The sequence below is a fragment of the Camelus ferus genome, chromosome 8 (assembly GCF_009834535.1).
Source record: "Camelus ferus isolate YT-003-E chromosome 8, BCGSAC_Cfer_1.0, whole genome shotgun sequence".
NCBI lineage: Eukaryota > Metazoa > Chordata > Mammalia > Artiodactyla > Camelidae > Camelus > Camelus ferus.
In genome coordinates this window covers 60,591,086-60,605,170 of record NC_045703.1, presented here as the reverse complement: position 1 = coordinate 60,605,170, position 14,085 = coordinate 60,591,086, and the positions used below count along the sequence as shown (strand labels likewise).

Genomic DNA, 14,085 nt, shown 5'->3' with positions numbered 1-14,085 from the left:
TACGCTGAAAATAACTTTAAAAATAATTTTACTAATACTTTGTCACAATATGTAATACCACAGTAAAAACATCCAGGCTAAGTGGCAATCATATTTAGTTAAAAGACAAACAAGGGGAGAGGGTATAGCTCAGTGGTAGAGTGCATGCCTAGTTCAATCCCCAGCACCTCCATTAAGAAAATAAATAAGTAAACCTAATTACCTATCCCCTCCCCCCCCAAAAAGCCTTGATGAAGTCACCTTAATTCTGAGAAAATAAATGCTTAGACTTTTATAACACGGATATTTTTATCATATACCCCAAGTCTGAGATTACTAGCTGAAATTAATTTCAAACACAAATGTTAGCTCAATGTTGAGAAGTGCATCTACAGAACCATGTGAATATATAAAATGCAAGTCTCTACCTCTATCTTACTCCCAATTAATCTGGACAAAAGTTAGTTTGTACGCCATGTGTATGAATGGACCATCTGGCTAGTTTCCAGGAAGCTTCTTGATATCTATAAACTTGACTTCAAGAACTCAGGTTTGTTTGTTTGTTTGTTTGTTTTTTTCCTATCTTGACGTTTAATTTCAGAAAAGTACTATTCCCACATTTTCCACTAGGAGTCAGCCAGGGACCATCACTGGATTAAAGGAAGTGAAGGAAGTTAGGAGAAACTATCCTAATGAATTTCCAACATTAGAACAGTGATCCTTTTTTCGAGATGTTTGTTCTGATTATGCATTTCTTTTGTCTAATGGGAATAAAATACATTTTGAAAGCTTTAAGAAAACAATTTAAGATGTCTTGAGAAAAGAAGTGACAAGTTCAACTTAGTAATGATCCTGCTTAAATAAAATAGAAAATCCTCATAACCTTGTAGTGGATAAAGTACATTCAGTAAGTGTGCTTTCACTTTCCCTGGGAACCACGTGATTAAGATGCTCTTTGGAGCCAGGCAGGCCTGGGTTTGAATCTGGGCTCGCTCATGTACTAGTTGTACAAACAAACAGTTCACTTATGGTCTCTGAGCCTGTTTTTCTTTCTCTAGAATGGGGAGAGTAAGACCTTTCTCATAAGGTGTCTTGCTAAGAGTGAAATGAAAAAATAAAGTACTCAGCACAGTGTATGTGTGCTCAAGAAGTTGTAGCTGAAAACACATAATGTTTCCATTCTAAAAGGATCAGGAATTTGGACGAAAAAGTATAATTCTACTGTGACTATATTATCCATTATAACACATAAAGGGAAAACTGCCTGGAATACACACCCCTCGTGCGGGAGAAAGAGGAAGGTCTGTCGGCTAGTCTCATTTTGTAATGGCTGATAAATGCCTTTTCAAATCCCTGTGGCAGTTTTGATTTTCCCAGGGACAGGTAAACAACAGGTGGGGCATATCAGAGACACACTGCCCCTGCTCAGCAGGGCATTCCAGGGCGCAAGGCCGGCAAACAAATGACTAACCATGAAGAAAACGCAATCGCCTCTCTGCCTGGTATGCCTAACATCTTGGAACAAACATCCTGATGAAATGAGACTCCTGCTGAAGTCAAAGCACACACCTATGTGCAATCATTTCCTGGGCGCAGCATCATTGCTGACAGCCCCTGGGAACCAGCTTCAAACAATTTTCAAAAAATAGGTAAAGAAATTTAAAAACATATGCAAGGAGCAAAATAGACTTTCCTTTCTCAGAAGTCTCAGTTCTCCTTATTTTCCACCCAGTTCTACTCTCATGGCCCTCATCCCATTTCCTGCTCCATGTCACTCCTCCCTGCCCCATCATAGACCACTTCCCCACGCACATGGAGAACCCACTCTCCACCTTCACTTCTGTTTCTTGCCACTGTATGTCTGTTCCCTCCTCTCCAGAATGGCAACGCATAATCCCAGATGCCCCCAGAGCCTTTTTGTCACCCAGAACAGTCCTACCTTTCAGGTGAGACTCCCAAAGTCCCTTCTTCAATTACAGATCTCTTTATTTCCATCGCTCCACCTTTAACTCTTGCTGAACCAGTTCTCTGACTTATCCTTCAACCCGTGCCTATTTTCTGGGTTGGTTCCACTCTCCACTCAGCCAGGAGCTCATGCTCGTTAGTGCCGTGCCTTCCCTTGCCCTGCTGCCCTTCCCCTCACCGCCCTGCCCATCCTCAGCCTTGGGGAACCCACGTGCACGGTGGCTCCTCAACACTAGTCTCCAAGTTGCTGAACTGATATTAAAATGGCCTCATCACACTGACGGTGGTGGCCAGCCTCAGTGGGGTCTAGACCCCTTTCACAGATGACCGTGGTCATCCCCTCTGACTCGCTAGCCCGTGTTCTTTGGCACATGTTCTGACCTTCCCACTTCCCCACAGACACGCAGCTGCAGCTCTGCCCCACTCTGCTGTTGTCCCCAACTCCGGGGACGGCAAACCCTTTCTCTTCCCTCAAGTCTGCCCTGAAGTTTCTCTACCCTGTCTCATGTTTCTTCTCTCCCAGCTCAGGGAGGATGTTTCAGACCTTTTCCAAGACTAACCCCTACACCTAATGATAAAGTTAATATAAATAGTGTAATATGTGTAGAAGAGGTGAATAGATATGTTAGTTTTATTTGGAGCTGCACCAATTTCTTGGTTCCTAAGACCAACAGGATTACCTCTATCCTTTAAAAGTTTAAAAAAGCCATAGTGTTATATGTGGAGGCATGCATTCAAAGTTCTTGCATATTTTTTTGGTAAATAAGAAGTTTTGAGCTTCTAGCATCAAATTCATAATCTAATGTTTTTATTAAATTACATTTACAGTACATGGCCCCCCAAATTCTGGGGTTAAGGATGAACCAATCTTGCCACCTCCCCTGAGTCATACTCCAAGGAGTATTCCCACTTATCTTTTTTTGGTGGGGGGCAGGTAATTAGGTTTATTTATGTGGAGGTACTGGGGATTGAACCCAGGGCCTCCTGCATGCTGAGCACACACTTTACCACAGAGCTATACCCTCCCTACCCCTGCCCCTTATCTTTCCTGTCTCCTCCTCCCTCCCCTCTCCCCCTCAGCCTGATCACATCCACAACATTCTTTATGGAGACAAAACTCTTGCTTTGATCTGACCTCTTCTCAACCTACCACCATTTGTCTCTTCTGAACTTTGTTTAAAGAAAGAAGTCCACACCTGGTCTGCCCCTGATTTCTCCCTTTCTCTTCCAACCCACTGCCATGTCTCCGTTATCTCTTAGTTGCCAAATCTAACACCTACTTTTCTGTTGGAATCTGTTTTCACCTCTGCAGCCTTTGAGACTCCCTCTCTGTGACATTCTCTCCTTCCTTGGTTCCCAGCCCTCCCTCCCTCGGGTTTCTTACTGCCTTATGTGGCTGCTCTTCCTCTGGCTGTTCTCCAAACCCTCCAGATCCCCCAGCCCTCGCAGGTCACTCCGATGCTGGGATTCCCAAGGGGCCATCTTCACGCTCCACCACTGAGCTGTTCCCTCCCCTGTCAACTGTCTTCATGGTGAAGGTGAACATTCACTGCCGTCAGGCTGCCTTCCCAGGGCTTGAGAGCATTTACATCGTGCTGCTTGCCGACCGCGCTGTCTTACCTTGGCGGGAATCTTCGCCGCGTGATTCTCCAGGATCAGCCTCTTCAGGTGCAGAACCCACAGGCGTTTGTCTTGCTGCGACTTCGCCTGCCAGGAGGAGATGTGGACGGTCACACAGCCCCACCACTCACAAGACACAGATGCCCCTATGACCCTCTGACCCGACAGGACACACATGATGTGGCCGGAAAGCCCTGGAAAGGCCACTGGACACATGGCACTCATCACACAAGGGTGAGCCTGGCGGGGGGGCGAGGGCGGTGCTCTCACCTGAACCGTGTGCTGCAGCTTGGGGTTCTTGTAGTGGAAGACGCTAAAGCTGAGGGGCTCCTTTGGTATCACCTCCACCAGCATGAGGTTGCCACACTGCAGGGAGAGCAGAGAGGGCAGAGGCAGGCTCGCCAGGAACGGAACCAGCGCCCCAAGTCCTCGCCCCAGACCCCTGCTCGGACCTACCAGGATGTGAGCTTTGTACGTAAACGTGTCGTCTCTCTTCTTGGTGATGAGAAGCAGCTTGTCAAAGAGGAAGAGTGTCCGCTCGTTCTTGGCCCGCTGGAGGCGGAAGGTTCCCTCGAGCACCAGTTCCCCGTAGCTGGTCAGGTCTGGCCCCTTCCAGTTAGTGAGCAGGCTCTGTATCTCCTGAAAAAGAGAGCGTTCCCTGTGATGACACCGGAGGTGGGAAGGCAAGGCAGTGAGGACACGGTGGCCCATTCGGCGAGCCCCAAGGGTGGTGACCAAACATCAGTGATGGGCTCTAAAGGGCGTGCGTGGTAGAGAATGGTGTCTGATGTCCCCGGCATAAATCTACATTTATGGGCAGTGCCACTTAAGGGTTAACAAAGATGCATCAAGTTGTTATTTGTTGAGTTGCCAATTGCTTATTTCCATCCCTCAATAATCCCTCTGCTAAGACTGGCAGCAGAGTGGTCTTTCAAAGGCCAAGTAAAGAGACCGCTGGTGTGTGGTCTTCTCAGCCATCCTTCCCTTGGCTGCTCTGGACAAAAACCTTCAGAGCTACTGACTTGGAAAACCTTCTTCCAGAAACTGAAGTCCACGCCTCATACAAGTAACTCAAAACCAAAGCCTGTGGAAAATCACACAAGATACATCTTCTCAGAAATTTCCTGATATTAATCCCATTTATTTGGGGAAAAGGAAATGAATGTTTCTTCACCACTGGGTTTTTAATGGATCTTGATAAACATAAACTGGTAACATGACTTAGACGTTTCTTTGGGATTTACTGGACGTCCGTATCAACCCATTTCAAAGGAAGCCGATTTTTGTTATTTTGGAAAATGTAAATGTTCACAAACAGCACTTAATTAAGCAGCCTGCCAAGCCACCCAAACTTGATTGATTGAAGGTGGACGTGGACAGAAGTGGAGGGGAGTCTGAGACAGAGCCTGATTTAGTGGTGTCTTCAGACAGCCAGACAGACTCATAAGGTAGGAAAACCCAGGCAGTTAGCCATTTATGAATAAGTAACAGACATTATGTCTGACCTTATGTCTACAAAACACTTGGATGATGAAGCCTTAAGACTTTTCTTACTGCTACAAAAAGCAGATACAGCCTGGAAGATTTGAATGTCACCTTCCCTTGATTTTGGACAGACAGCTGCATCGTACCACTCTGGCTGCCCATAGATGAAATCTAGAGTTTTGTTCGGATGTATGGGCCAAAGGATGTTGAACTCTGGAGTTGGATGGAGGTGCTCTGCATAGCAAGAAATCACTCTGGGCTTTGAAGTCTCACTCCAGGGACAACCAGGAGCCTAAAACCAGACTCTGGGCCCACGTGACCTTTTGTTTTTAAACAGTGCATCTTTTGAGGTGCCCAGGACATGCTCACTGACTTAGCATCATCTAGCCAAAGTTCCCTGGAACTGAAGGCTCAAACTGTTGGCGATGGAAGGGAACTTGGTAAACCTGACTTATTTTTAAAATGAGGAATCTAAAACGAAGTGGTGAAGTCTCGTCTCCAGTGAAATTGCTAAGAACCTGGTTCCAGGCTTAGCTTTCCTTCCTCGGAGTCCCCTGCCCCCTCACCACACGTTCATCACCTCATGATTTTGCATGAACTAGTGAGAGAGGAACAGAGGCTTAAACCGCCTTTAAACAGTTTGGAGAAAGTTGCTTTCCACAAGAATTACTTATTTGTAATTAATATAAAATAAAGGCCCGGGGAGACTCAATTTTTAACGTGGGTCATGGAAGGGGCTCTGAACTTTCTCTTGAATAGTTACATTAAACAACAATCACCATTATGGGTGTCTCGATCTTCCTTCAAGGAGAACTGGGGTGAAGACTATGAATGAAGTGCAATACCGAGTAGCCTTAATGTCTGATTTGGGAGGTGGTAACAAGTCAGCGCGGCTGCCGCCCCGCTGGGCACTGCGGCCCCAAGGGCTCACCTGTAACCGGACAGCGTGTTCGTGCTTCCTCTTCATGTCATTGATGTGCCAGGCCACTCGCTGCATTGTGTCTATAGCATCAAGCACCACATCATAGCCTTCGGTGTCCTTGTCAAGGTGATTTTCTATTTCCTTAAAAAAAAAAAACCCAAAAAACAAAACCAAAAAAATCCTAGTTATTTTCAATTTTTTTCTTATCTATTCCATGAAACAAATGGTACCTCTATGACTAGTTTCTCTTATTTTATTTTTGCTTATTTATTTACACACCACCGTCACTCCTTAAGATTTTGAGATAGTGTGCCAGAAATAAGTAGCAAAATGTTTATATTGCATAGCACAGGGAACTATATTCAATATCTTGTAGTAACTTATGGTGAAAAAGAATATGAAAACAAATCTACGTATGTTCCTATATGACTGAAGCATTGCGCTGCACACCAGAGATTGACACAACACTGTAAACTGACTATACCTCAATAAAAAAAAAAATATTAAAAAATAAGTAGCACAATGGTAAGATAGGAATGAAAATGGAACTAGGAAAAATAGAGAATTTCACAAGGAGGAAACTGACAAGGAGGGTGAAATGAAACAAGTATATGGGTTATTAAGTCTCATGGAGATACAAGAGTTATTGCAGGAGACAGGGGAGTTAATATTACTTCTGAACTACCTGGTGGCCAATGTAGTACGTACAGTTCTCAGTAATACAGGTCTCACTCTTACCATATAGGAAATATAAATATATATATATATATATATATATTTTTTTTTTTTCTCCCAGAGGAAGCAAAACTCACACATAGGGCTTAATATGTAACAGATGCAAAAAATAGTGGATATTATGTTTAAAAAATACCTATGTAGCAAGTACATTTTCATGTACTCAGGCTTTAAAACCTAAATGAAATTCTCTAAAGATAATCCCTCTGAGTGTTGAGCGAGATCTCATGGTTCACATCCTCTCTCTCTGATGGTCAAAAGTACGTAACATCAGTACTTAGCTGAGCACTGGAGTTCCCCAATCCCAGGGAGACAAGAAAGGGACATGGTCTTAGTTCCAATTCTTTCAAGTACATAGGACACATGTCCCTAGATTCTTCATGAGTCTGAGGATAGGGACTATTGCTTTGTTTTTTAAATTTTCTTTTGTCCAACTATTTTAATTTTATTTTAAAATATTTTGGGGAGGGAGGCAATTAAGTTTGTTAGTTTGTTTATTTGTAACAGAGGTACTGGGGATTGAACCCAGGACCTTGTGCGTGCTAAGCACACACTCCACTGCTGAGCTGTACCCTCCCTCACTATGGACTATTGCATAGTTCCTTTAATCCTTTATCTTTTCAACAGTGCCCACCAGAGAGCTGGGTGGTAAATAAATGCTTATTTAATTGAAACTATATCTTCCTAAAAGAGCAACAACAAATTGCAAGTATCTAAATCCCTATGTAAGTATCTAAGACAGTAAGAAGACATTACAGTCAACCAGATCATTTCTATGACACTTATCATGCACAAACATGATGCACAAGGGTGGAGGTTGGATCTTAATAGTACAAATTATGATTAGTTTCATCACTAAACTTTAAAATCTTTTCTTACTTTTATTGAGTCCCCAAGTTTTCCATCCAGCTTGAAACTGGAATGAATTTTCATTTTCTTTCCACACTCAGACTCAGCTGTTAAGAAAAGTCCTATGAAATAGCATCACTAAACCAACAACCCCCAGGTAAGCTAAAGACCAAGAGCAAGCTTTAAAAAATAATAATTTCCTCTTTTAGTCTGAGAGGCAATCTTACTCATGAATAAACAGACTCAGAAGCACAGAGTGCACTGCTGTGGCATCTTCATGGATGGCCACACAACTCTGACGTGATGTGAATAACACAGAAGGAACACTCGAAGTCAACTGTAAAAGCAAAAATTCTTTAAGGACAACCAGAAGTTCATTTTCAATTAATCAAACCATGGTTCTTCCCTTTTTTCTTTACTACTGGCTGTTACGCGCTGAACGTTTGTGTCCTCCACAAAATCACATGTTGAAACCCTAACTCCTAATGTGCTGGTGTTAGGAAGTGGGGCTTTTGGGAGGTGATGAGGCCGTGAGGGTGGAGCCCGCGTGAATGGGGTTAGTGCCCTCATAAAACAGACCCCACAGAGCAGTCTTGCCTCTTTCCACCATGCGAGGAAATGAGGAGAAGGAGGCAGTCTGCAACCCAGACCTCAGCCAGGCTGGCCCCCTGACCTTGGGCTGCCAGCCTCCAGAACTGCGAGGAGTAAGTGGTCGTTGTTTGAGCCACTCAGTCTGTGGCACTTCACGACAGCAGTGTGGACTGATGAAGACACCAGCTTCTAATTTAGAGGGCAAGGGCTGTTCTTCCCAGCAGTTAGCTTTTCGTAAGGATCTCGACGTGCTGTATCCGACATGCGTACGTAATGGAGATCCTAGACTTTTCTTTTGACTGACTTACTGTCTAGAAGGCCGTAATTAGATTATTGGGATGCATTAGTCTTAGAGGCCATATCAGCCGAGTCCAGTGAAGATCTACCCTGGGAAAGGTAGCATTTTTTTTTAAAAGAATTATTTGGACATTGATTGACTGATTGATTAAAAATATTTTTATCTATTATCGTAGTATTTAATTATTTTATTTTGGCAGGGAGTAGGGAGGTAATTAGGTTTATTTGTTTTTAGAGGCGGTACTGAGGATTGAACCCAGGACCTCGTGCCTGCTAAGCACACGCTCTACCACTTGAGCGATACCCTCCCCACTTGGACACTAATTCAGCAGATCAGTCCCACCACATTTAGAGGCCATCAATACCAACTTGACAACTAAAGTAACACCCCTGACATGGCTTCACAGGACATAAGGGTCTCCCAAGATGAGCCACCCAGGCAAAAAGACAAAGCTGAGAAATTTCTGGTAAAGTTGGATCATAAAGAGTTCTTAAAATTGTAAATGCGTGTGAACTGAGCAACCTTGGAATGATTACCCGAGTCAGAAACCTGGAATCATTTAAAAAGAGATACAGATAAACTGCAGGCATGTTGATATAGATTGGTGCTCTGGATTAAAGTCATTTTAAGAAAAGATTTTTAATGTAGTATTAGAAACAGTGAGTAATAGCTTATTTTTATTGACTGTCTGTGATCCACCATGAATGTGGGAAATTTATGGGATTAAACCCAGCCAGTCTTGCCCCAGAACCCTGCCCCTGACCACTCTGCTAGCCTGTCTCAAGTTGCAAAGGCAATCAGTCCTACTTACAGAGTGAAATTACTTTCAAGAACATTTCACTCTATTTTTATCAACTTCCTTGGAGGATAAGAAATGAGAATGTATAAGAGCTACGTCTACCTTTTTTCTAAAGCCTCCTTGAATTTTGTACAAATAATGGGAAATGACATAAAGAAAACAGACCCTGAAGTGATGCAAAGCCCAGCCCAAAGGTCATTCATCACACTGCTCATCTGTCTGCTCCCTTTTCAGTCCCTTCTCTTTGCTCCTACAAAAGCCAGCCTGTGACAAATAGCTCTCCCTTCCAACTGCCTACTGAATCCAGGCTCATGGAAATAAAATAAAACATAAAAAAAAAAATCTGGTGTTCATTAAGATGCTAGCTCCCTGCCTGAAACTGTCACTGCCCAGAGTGAAGTCCTCCTAAGCCTTATCACCATCAGAGATTAAATGGCTCTTTTCCCTTGGCTGTTGTCAATGAGGCTGCAGGCCAAGCATATATATATCTCTAATTCCTCAAAGCAGATTAGTCAGTTGTAAAGTATGAATGTGGAAAATGTTTCCATATGTCCACAGCTTTTTCTGATTTTTTTTCCTCAAACTTAATACACACACACAAAATCCCCATCCCCTAGAAAGCACTTCAAGCACAGGCAGAAACTTACGTGCAAAAGGAGATGATACTTGAGAATCCGCTGAACTGGTTTCAAGAGATAGGACCCCAGAGGCAGTGAGTGTTTCAGAGTTTCCTGACGTTCCCTGAAGAATTTGGCCAGTGTCTTGTTCCTCATGCACTCTGTTAGCACAGCCACCGATCTGCAAGGAGAAATACTTTTTAATCAGTATTCAAGTTTTAAATGCCAGAGTAAGTGAATATGCCTTAACGCAGGTAAGGTGGCAACAGAGCTATAGCTAGACTAGAATCCCTCTGGGCCAGGTTAGGAAAAAGTGTCCCTCTGGGTGGGTGAACTAGAAAAAGACACTTAATAAAAAGGTCATAAAACATGGACACATGGTTTCTAAACAGCAATCTCTTTCCTTAAGGGAGATGCAGCTCCTGCCAGGACACAGGGCTCGGCAAAGGGGACTTAAATTGGATATTAGCCCCTAATTATGCCCTGCCTTGGCATCTTTGTGCAGTGCTCAAATTGTGCATCTGTAACTCAGTGTTTATAAGTTAGATTGCAAGGAGTGGGCACCTTTGTACTAAGAAAAAGAGGTGCCTCTTCCCAGTAGATCCAGCCCCATGCTAGACACTTGTCACTCCCTCTGCTGTTAACCTTTGTATAAATGCACAAAGCGCATGACATTATGTGCAGGTCTCTGGAGATTTCAATCCCCCAGGGAACTTCCCTCTGAGAATCTCAGAAGAGAGCCTTCTTTCTACCTTCAGGTGTCTCTCCTCATTCTAAATTCAGCTTCTGAAATAGCTGGAGAGCCTTGGTCCTTAAGGAGCATGCCTTACAGAGTGGGTTAGAAAAGCGGCTCAGAATTCCTTGTCCACCCCGAGCTACTCCAAAGGCAATAAGTATGCCCCCCTCGCCCCCCAATCTTAGAGGGATGGTTGCAACAACGCTCACATCTTATACATAAAAGAGCTGGTGGGTTTGTGCAGTCTCCCACACACGTAAATTGAAATCTTCTGGTCTCATAACTTAGAAGGAAGCAGGTGGAAGTAATTTCAGCCCTTCTCTCTCCAAATCAGTTACATGTTTTCAGGGCTAATTTAGAAAATCAGATAGAGCCAAACAACAGAATAAAACTCCTTGGAAGGAAGTGGCATGGAGGTCCCCTAATTAAGCTATCAGAATCCCTCTTGTGCTCGTCGGCTTTGAGAAATATCTGTTCAAATGGGTTTATTTCCCCCTTAAGTTGAGATTTCAAAACTCTCCATTATGTGACCCTGGAACTTTTCTAAGGTTCTTTAGAGTCAGAATTAGCTGCCCACTTAGCCCTCTGATCATCTGAAGTCTTGAGTTCTTGCCCAAGGATAAGATACCCGTAAAAAATCCTGAGCACACTGAACTCCAGATTCAGGCCACTGGGAGACACCTGAGGACAATGCCCTGACCGAGTCTGTGCCCCTCCCTGGGGACAAGAAGGATGGCTTGTGCCTCTTCATTGCGAAGTCACTGGGGCGTGACTGGTATGAAGGAGGACATCTGTCAAGGTGTGCAGGTGACATTTAATATCACCAGCCTGGATCTGAAGGGGAAAGATGCGTTGTCAGATGGGCTGGAACACCTGGCACTCTCGGCTTGTGAGGACAGGGGAAACGAAACCTCAGGTCTCGGGAGCAAACTGATGGGAGGTGAGCGGACGAGACAAAATCTTTCTATGAATGTGAAAACCACACAGCTGGGCAAGAGCCGAATGCACCTGCTTCACTGAGTGTCTGGGGAGCATCTCTCTGCTAACTTGTTTTTTCCTTCTTCAAAGTCAGACTCAAAATAAAAAAATGTCCTCCAGGAAACTGTCCTGAATCCTCTCCTCTCTGGGACTTACTCCTCCTTTATGTCATGCACCTTTAGCTTCTATGACACGTTGCTGTGTTCCTACTACGTTAACTTGTATTTATTGATTTGTTCTTCCCTAATGGCCATTCCACAATCGCATTTGGTTCATTCTGACCCTCAAAAGAATATAAACTGCTAGAAGGCAAGGGACACTAGTTCCTGTTTCCTGCCAATGCACCCCAAGCTTGGAATTGTGCTCCGTGAAGGACAGGCTCTCAAAAATGTCCTTGCACAAATGACTCTGCCTGTCCCCTGACCCTGAAGCAGCTTAGTATGTAAAAGCTGCCTCTATTTTGTACTCTGTATTCTTATTACTAAGTCAGAAAAATTTTCTCAATATAAACTTCCAGAATTGCAAATTCAGAAGTTATTTCTTCAAATGACATGTTTATATTGAAATTTACACAGGCATAATCCTCCAAGCAAGCCAGTCCAGCATCTCAGCTCCTGAGAACTAGGTCCAGAACTTTGCTGATTCTTCAGAGTTGAATTTTTTTTTTTCCTTTTGTTCAGGAGGAAGTTTTATGGAGAAGTTGAGGGCTGATTCTGTGACTTCTGTGAATTAAGAGTATGGTGCAATGTTGGCTTTTAATGTAAGGACCACGGATTTAGTTGGGGCGTCCTACAATTTCCTGACATCTTCAGCAGACAGATGGAAACAAATACTTCAGGTGAGGATATTGCTTAAGTGGAACTGTGTAAACTACAGGTGAGGATATGGTGGTAAATACACTAATCTGCATGTGGGGTTTTTTTTGTTTGTTTTTTGTTTTTGGTTTGGTTTTTTTCAGGGAAACCTAGGACAAGCATGGTTGGTTACCAACCAAATAAATCACCATAGCAGGCTATCCTAACCAAAATTTAGAGGAGATGAAAACCCTCCAGTGGAAAGTATTCTGCCATCAGCAGATCTGAGCCTCTGGCTTCATGTCTTCTAACCCACTCTGGTTCTCCAGCGCCACTCCCAAGCAGGAATGGTCCTTTGTTTCTCCTTACCACAGTGGCCCGAGGGCTCAGCCTGCTGGCTTCTCTTCTAGGTGGATCCCACCACCCACTTTATCCGTTGGGACACGCCTCTTTTAAGAATGGCTACCGGGTACATACAGTCTCCCGAGCTCTCTTCTTGGTTCATTTCTAACATAAAAACTCGAGCCCTGCTAGTCATGTGGGAAAACAGACAGTAGAAAGGTACGGGACAGGGGGAGGCACAAAGCTTCAGAAACTTTAAAAGGATATAGTGGCACAAGGTCTGAGGTGGGACTGACCTTGGTTCAAATCCTAGCCAGATTCAGTCACTTATTAGCTATGTGACCCTTGTAGAATCAATAAACCTACTGGAGGCCCAGTTATTTCATCCATGCAGTGGGAATGGGGTGGGATGATGATCAACTAGCAGTCGTTCAGAGCCTGGGAGGCACCAGGCACTGTACTGTCAGTGTGTCTGTGTGTTCTGCTTTTCTTTAATCCCTCAGTATCTCTAAATTGCTGGGAAAACTAAATTTAACAATATTGTGTATTTACAGTATTGAGCACAGTACTTGGAAATTAATAAATACTCAATAAAATATCTTTTGCAGGAAAAAGAAATTCCTACAGTGTGGCCCACGTTCTTAGGCTGATTCCCTTACTCAAATGGTCACTATATTGTCAGTGGCCACTCCCCAGATGGCTCTCCTGCCAGCACCCCCAGTGCAAGCAAAACAGAGGCAAAGATCCAGGCGGGATGCTGGTCCTCTTTTCTCACATAAGCTTATCATGATCTTTCCTTTCTCTATACTCCATACAACTTACGTAGTTCCTAAAACATACAGGGAAAAATGTAATATATTTCACCCCCGGCTAGATTATATAAACTCCTTAGCAGTGCATCCCATATTCTTAAAAACACAGCATGCACCACAAAATCATTGATAGATAAGACTTACAGCCAAACACAGCTGGTTTACTCAGTTTTCCACTGAAGGACATCTAACAATCTTTTTGGTCTCCATCAAGGTCTTTCATGATTTCTCCCTACTCTGGCTCTGCTGGGGAGTCCCCAGGACTGAAGGGACCAGTATCTGGGTACCCCTGCAGTCCTTTCTCAGCAGGTTTGCAGCTTTCCCACGGTACTCAGCACATAACGCTTGACCAGCACATGTACCGCAGCAGCCGACTTAAAACAGTACAGAGGTGAGCAAAAGGACGCCTGCACACTCGCAATGCATACCTCGGGTAGTTAGTGCAATACTGGGTGTAAATGTGGAACTCTTCACTCTGCAAGGAAACAAAAGAGATTTTATAGGCCAAAAAAGCAGAGGCATCAACATTCAATTGAAAACAATAAAAGATATATCATTCGTAT

At 43.7% G+C, this 14,085-nt stretch overlaps 1 protein-coding gene across 6 annotated transcripts in view; it reads right to left on the bottom strand.

Moving 5' to 3' along the window:
- PLEKHG1 (pleckstrin homology and RhoGEF domain containing G1) overlaps nt 1-14,085 on the bottom strand; it is a 213,795-nt gene that overhangs the window by 20,665 nt on the left and 179,045 nt on the right. For all 6 annotated transcript variants that reach the window (XM_032485161.1, XM_032485162.1, XM_032485163.1 and 3 more), the window contains 6 exons: nt 13,951-13,997; nt 9,891-10,041; nt 5,981-6,112; nt 4,021-4,203; nt 3,835-3,930; nt 3,565-3,651 (listed from right to left, as the gene is read on the bottom strand). In XM_032485161.1, the coding sequence (XP_032341052.1) occupies nt 3,565-3,651; nt 3,835-3,930; nt 4,021-4,203; nt 5,981-6,112; nt 9,891-10,041; nt 13,951-13,997 (696 nt within the window). The remainder of the gene's footprint in view (nt 1-3,564; nt 3,652-3,834; nt 3,931-4,020; nt 4,204-5,980; nt 6,113-9,890; nt 10,042-13,950; nt 13,998-14,085) is intronic.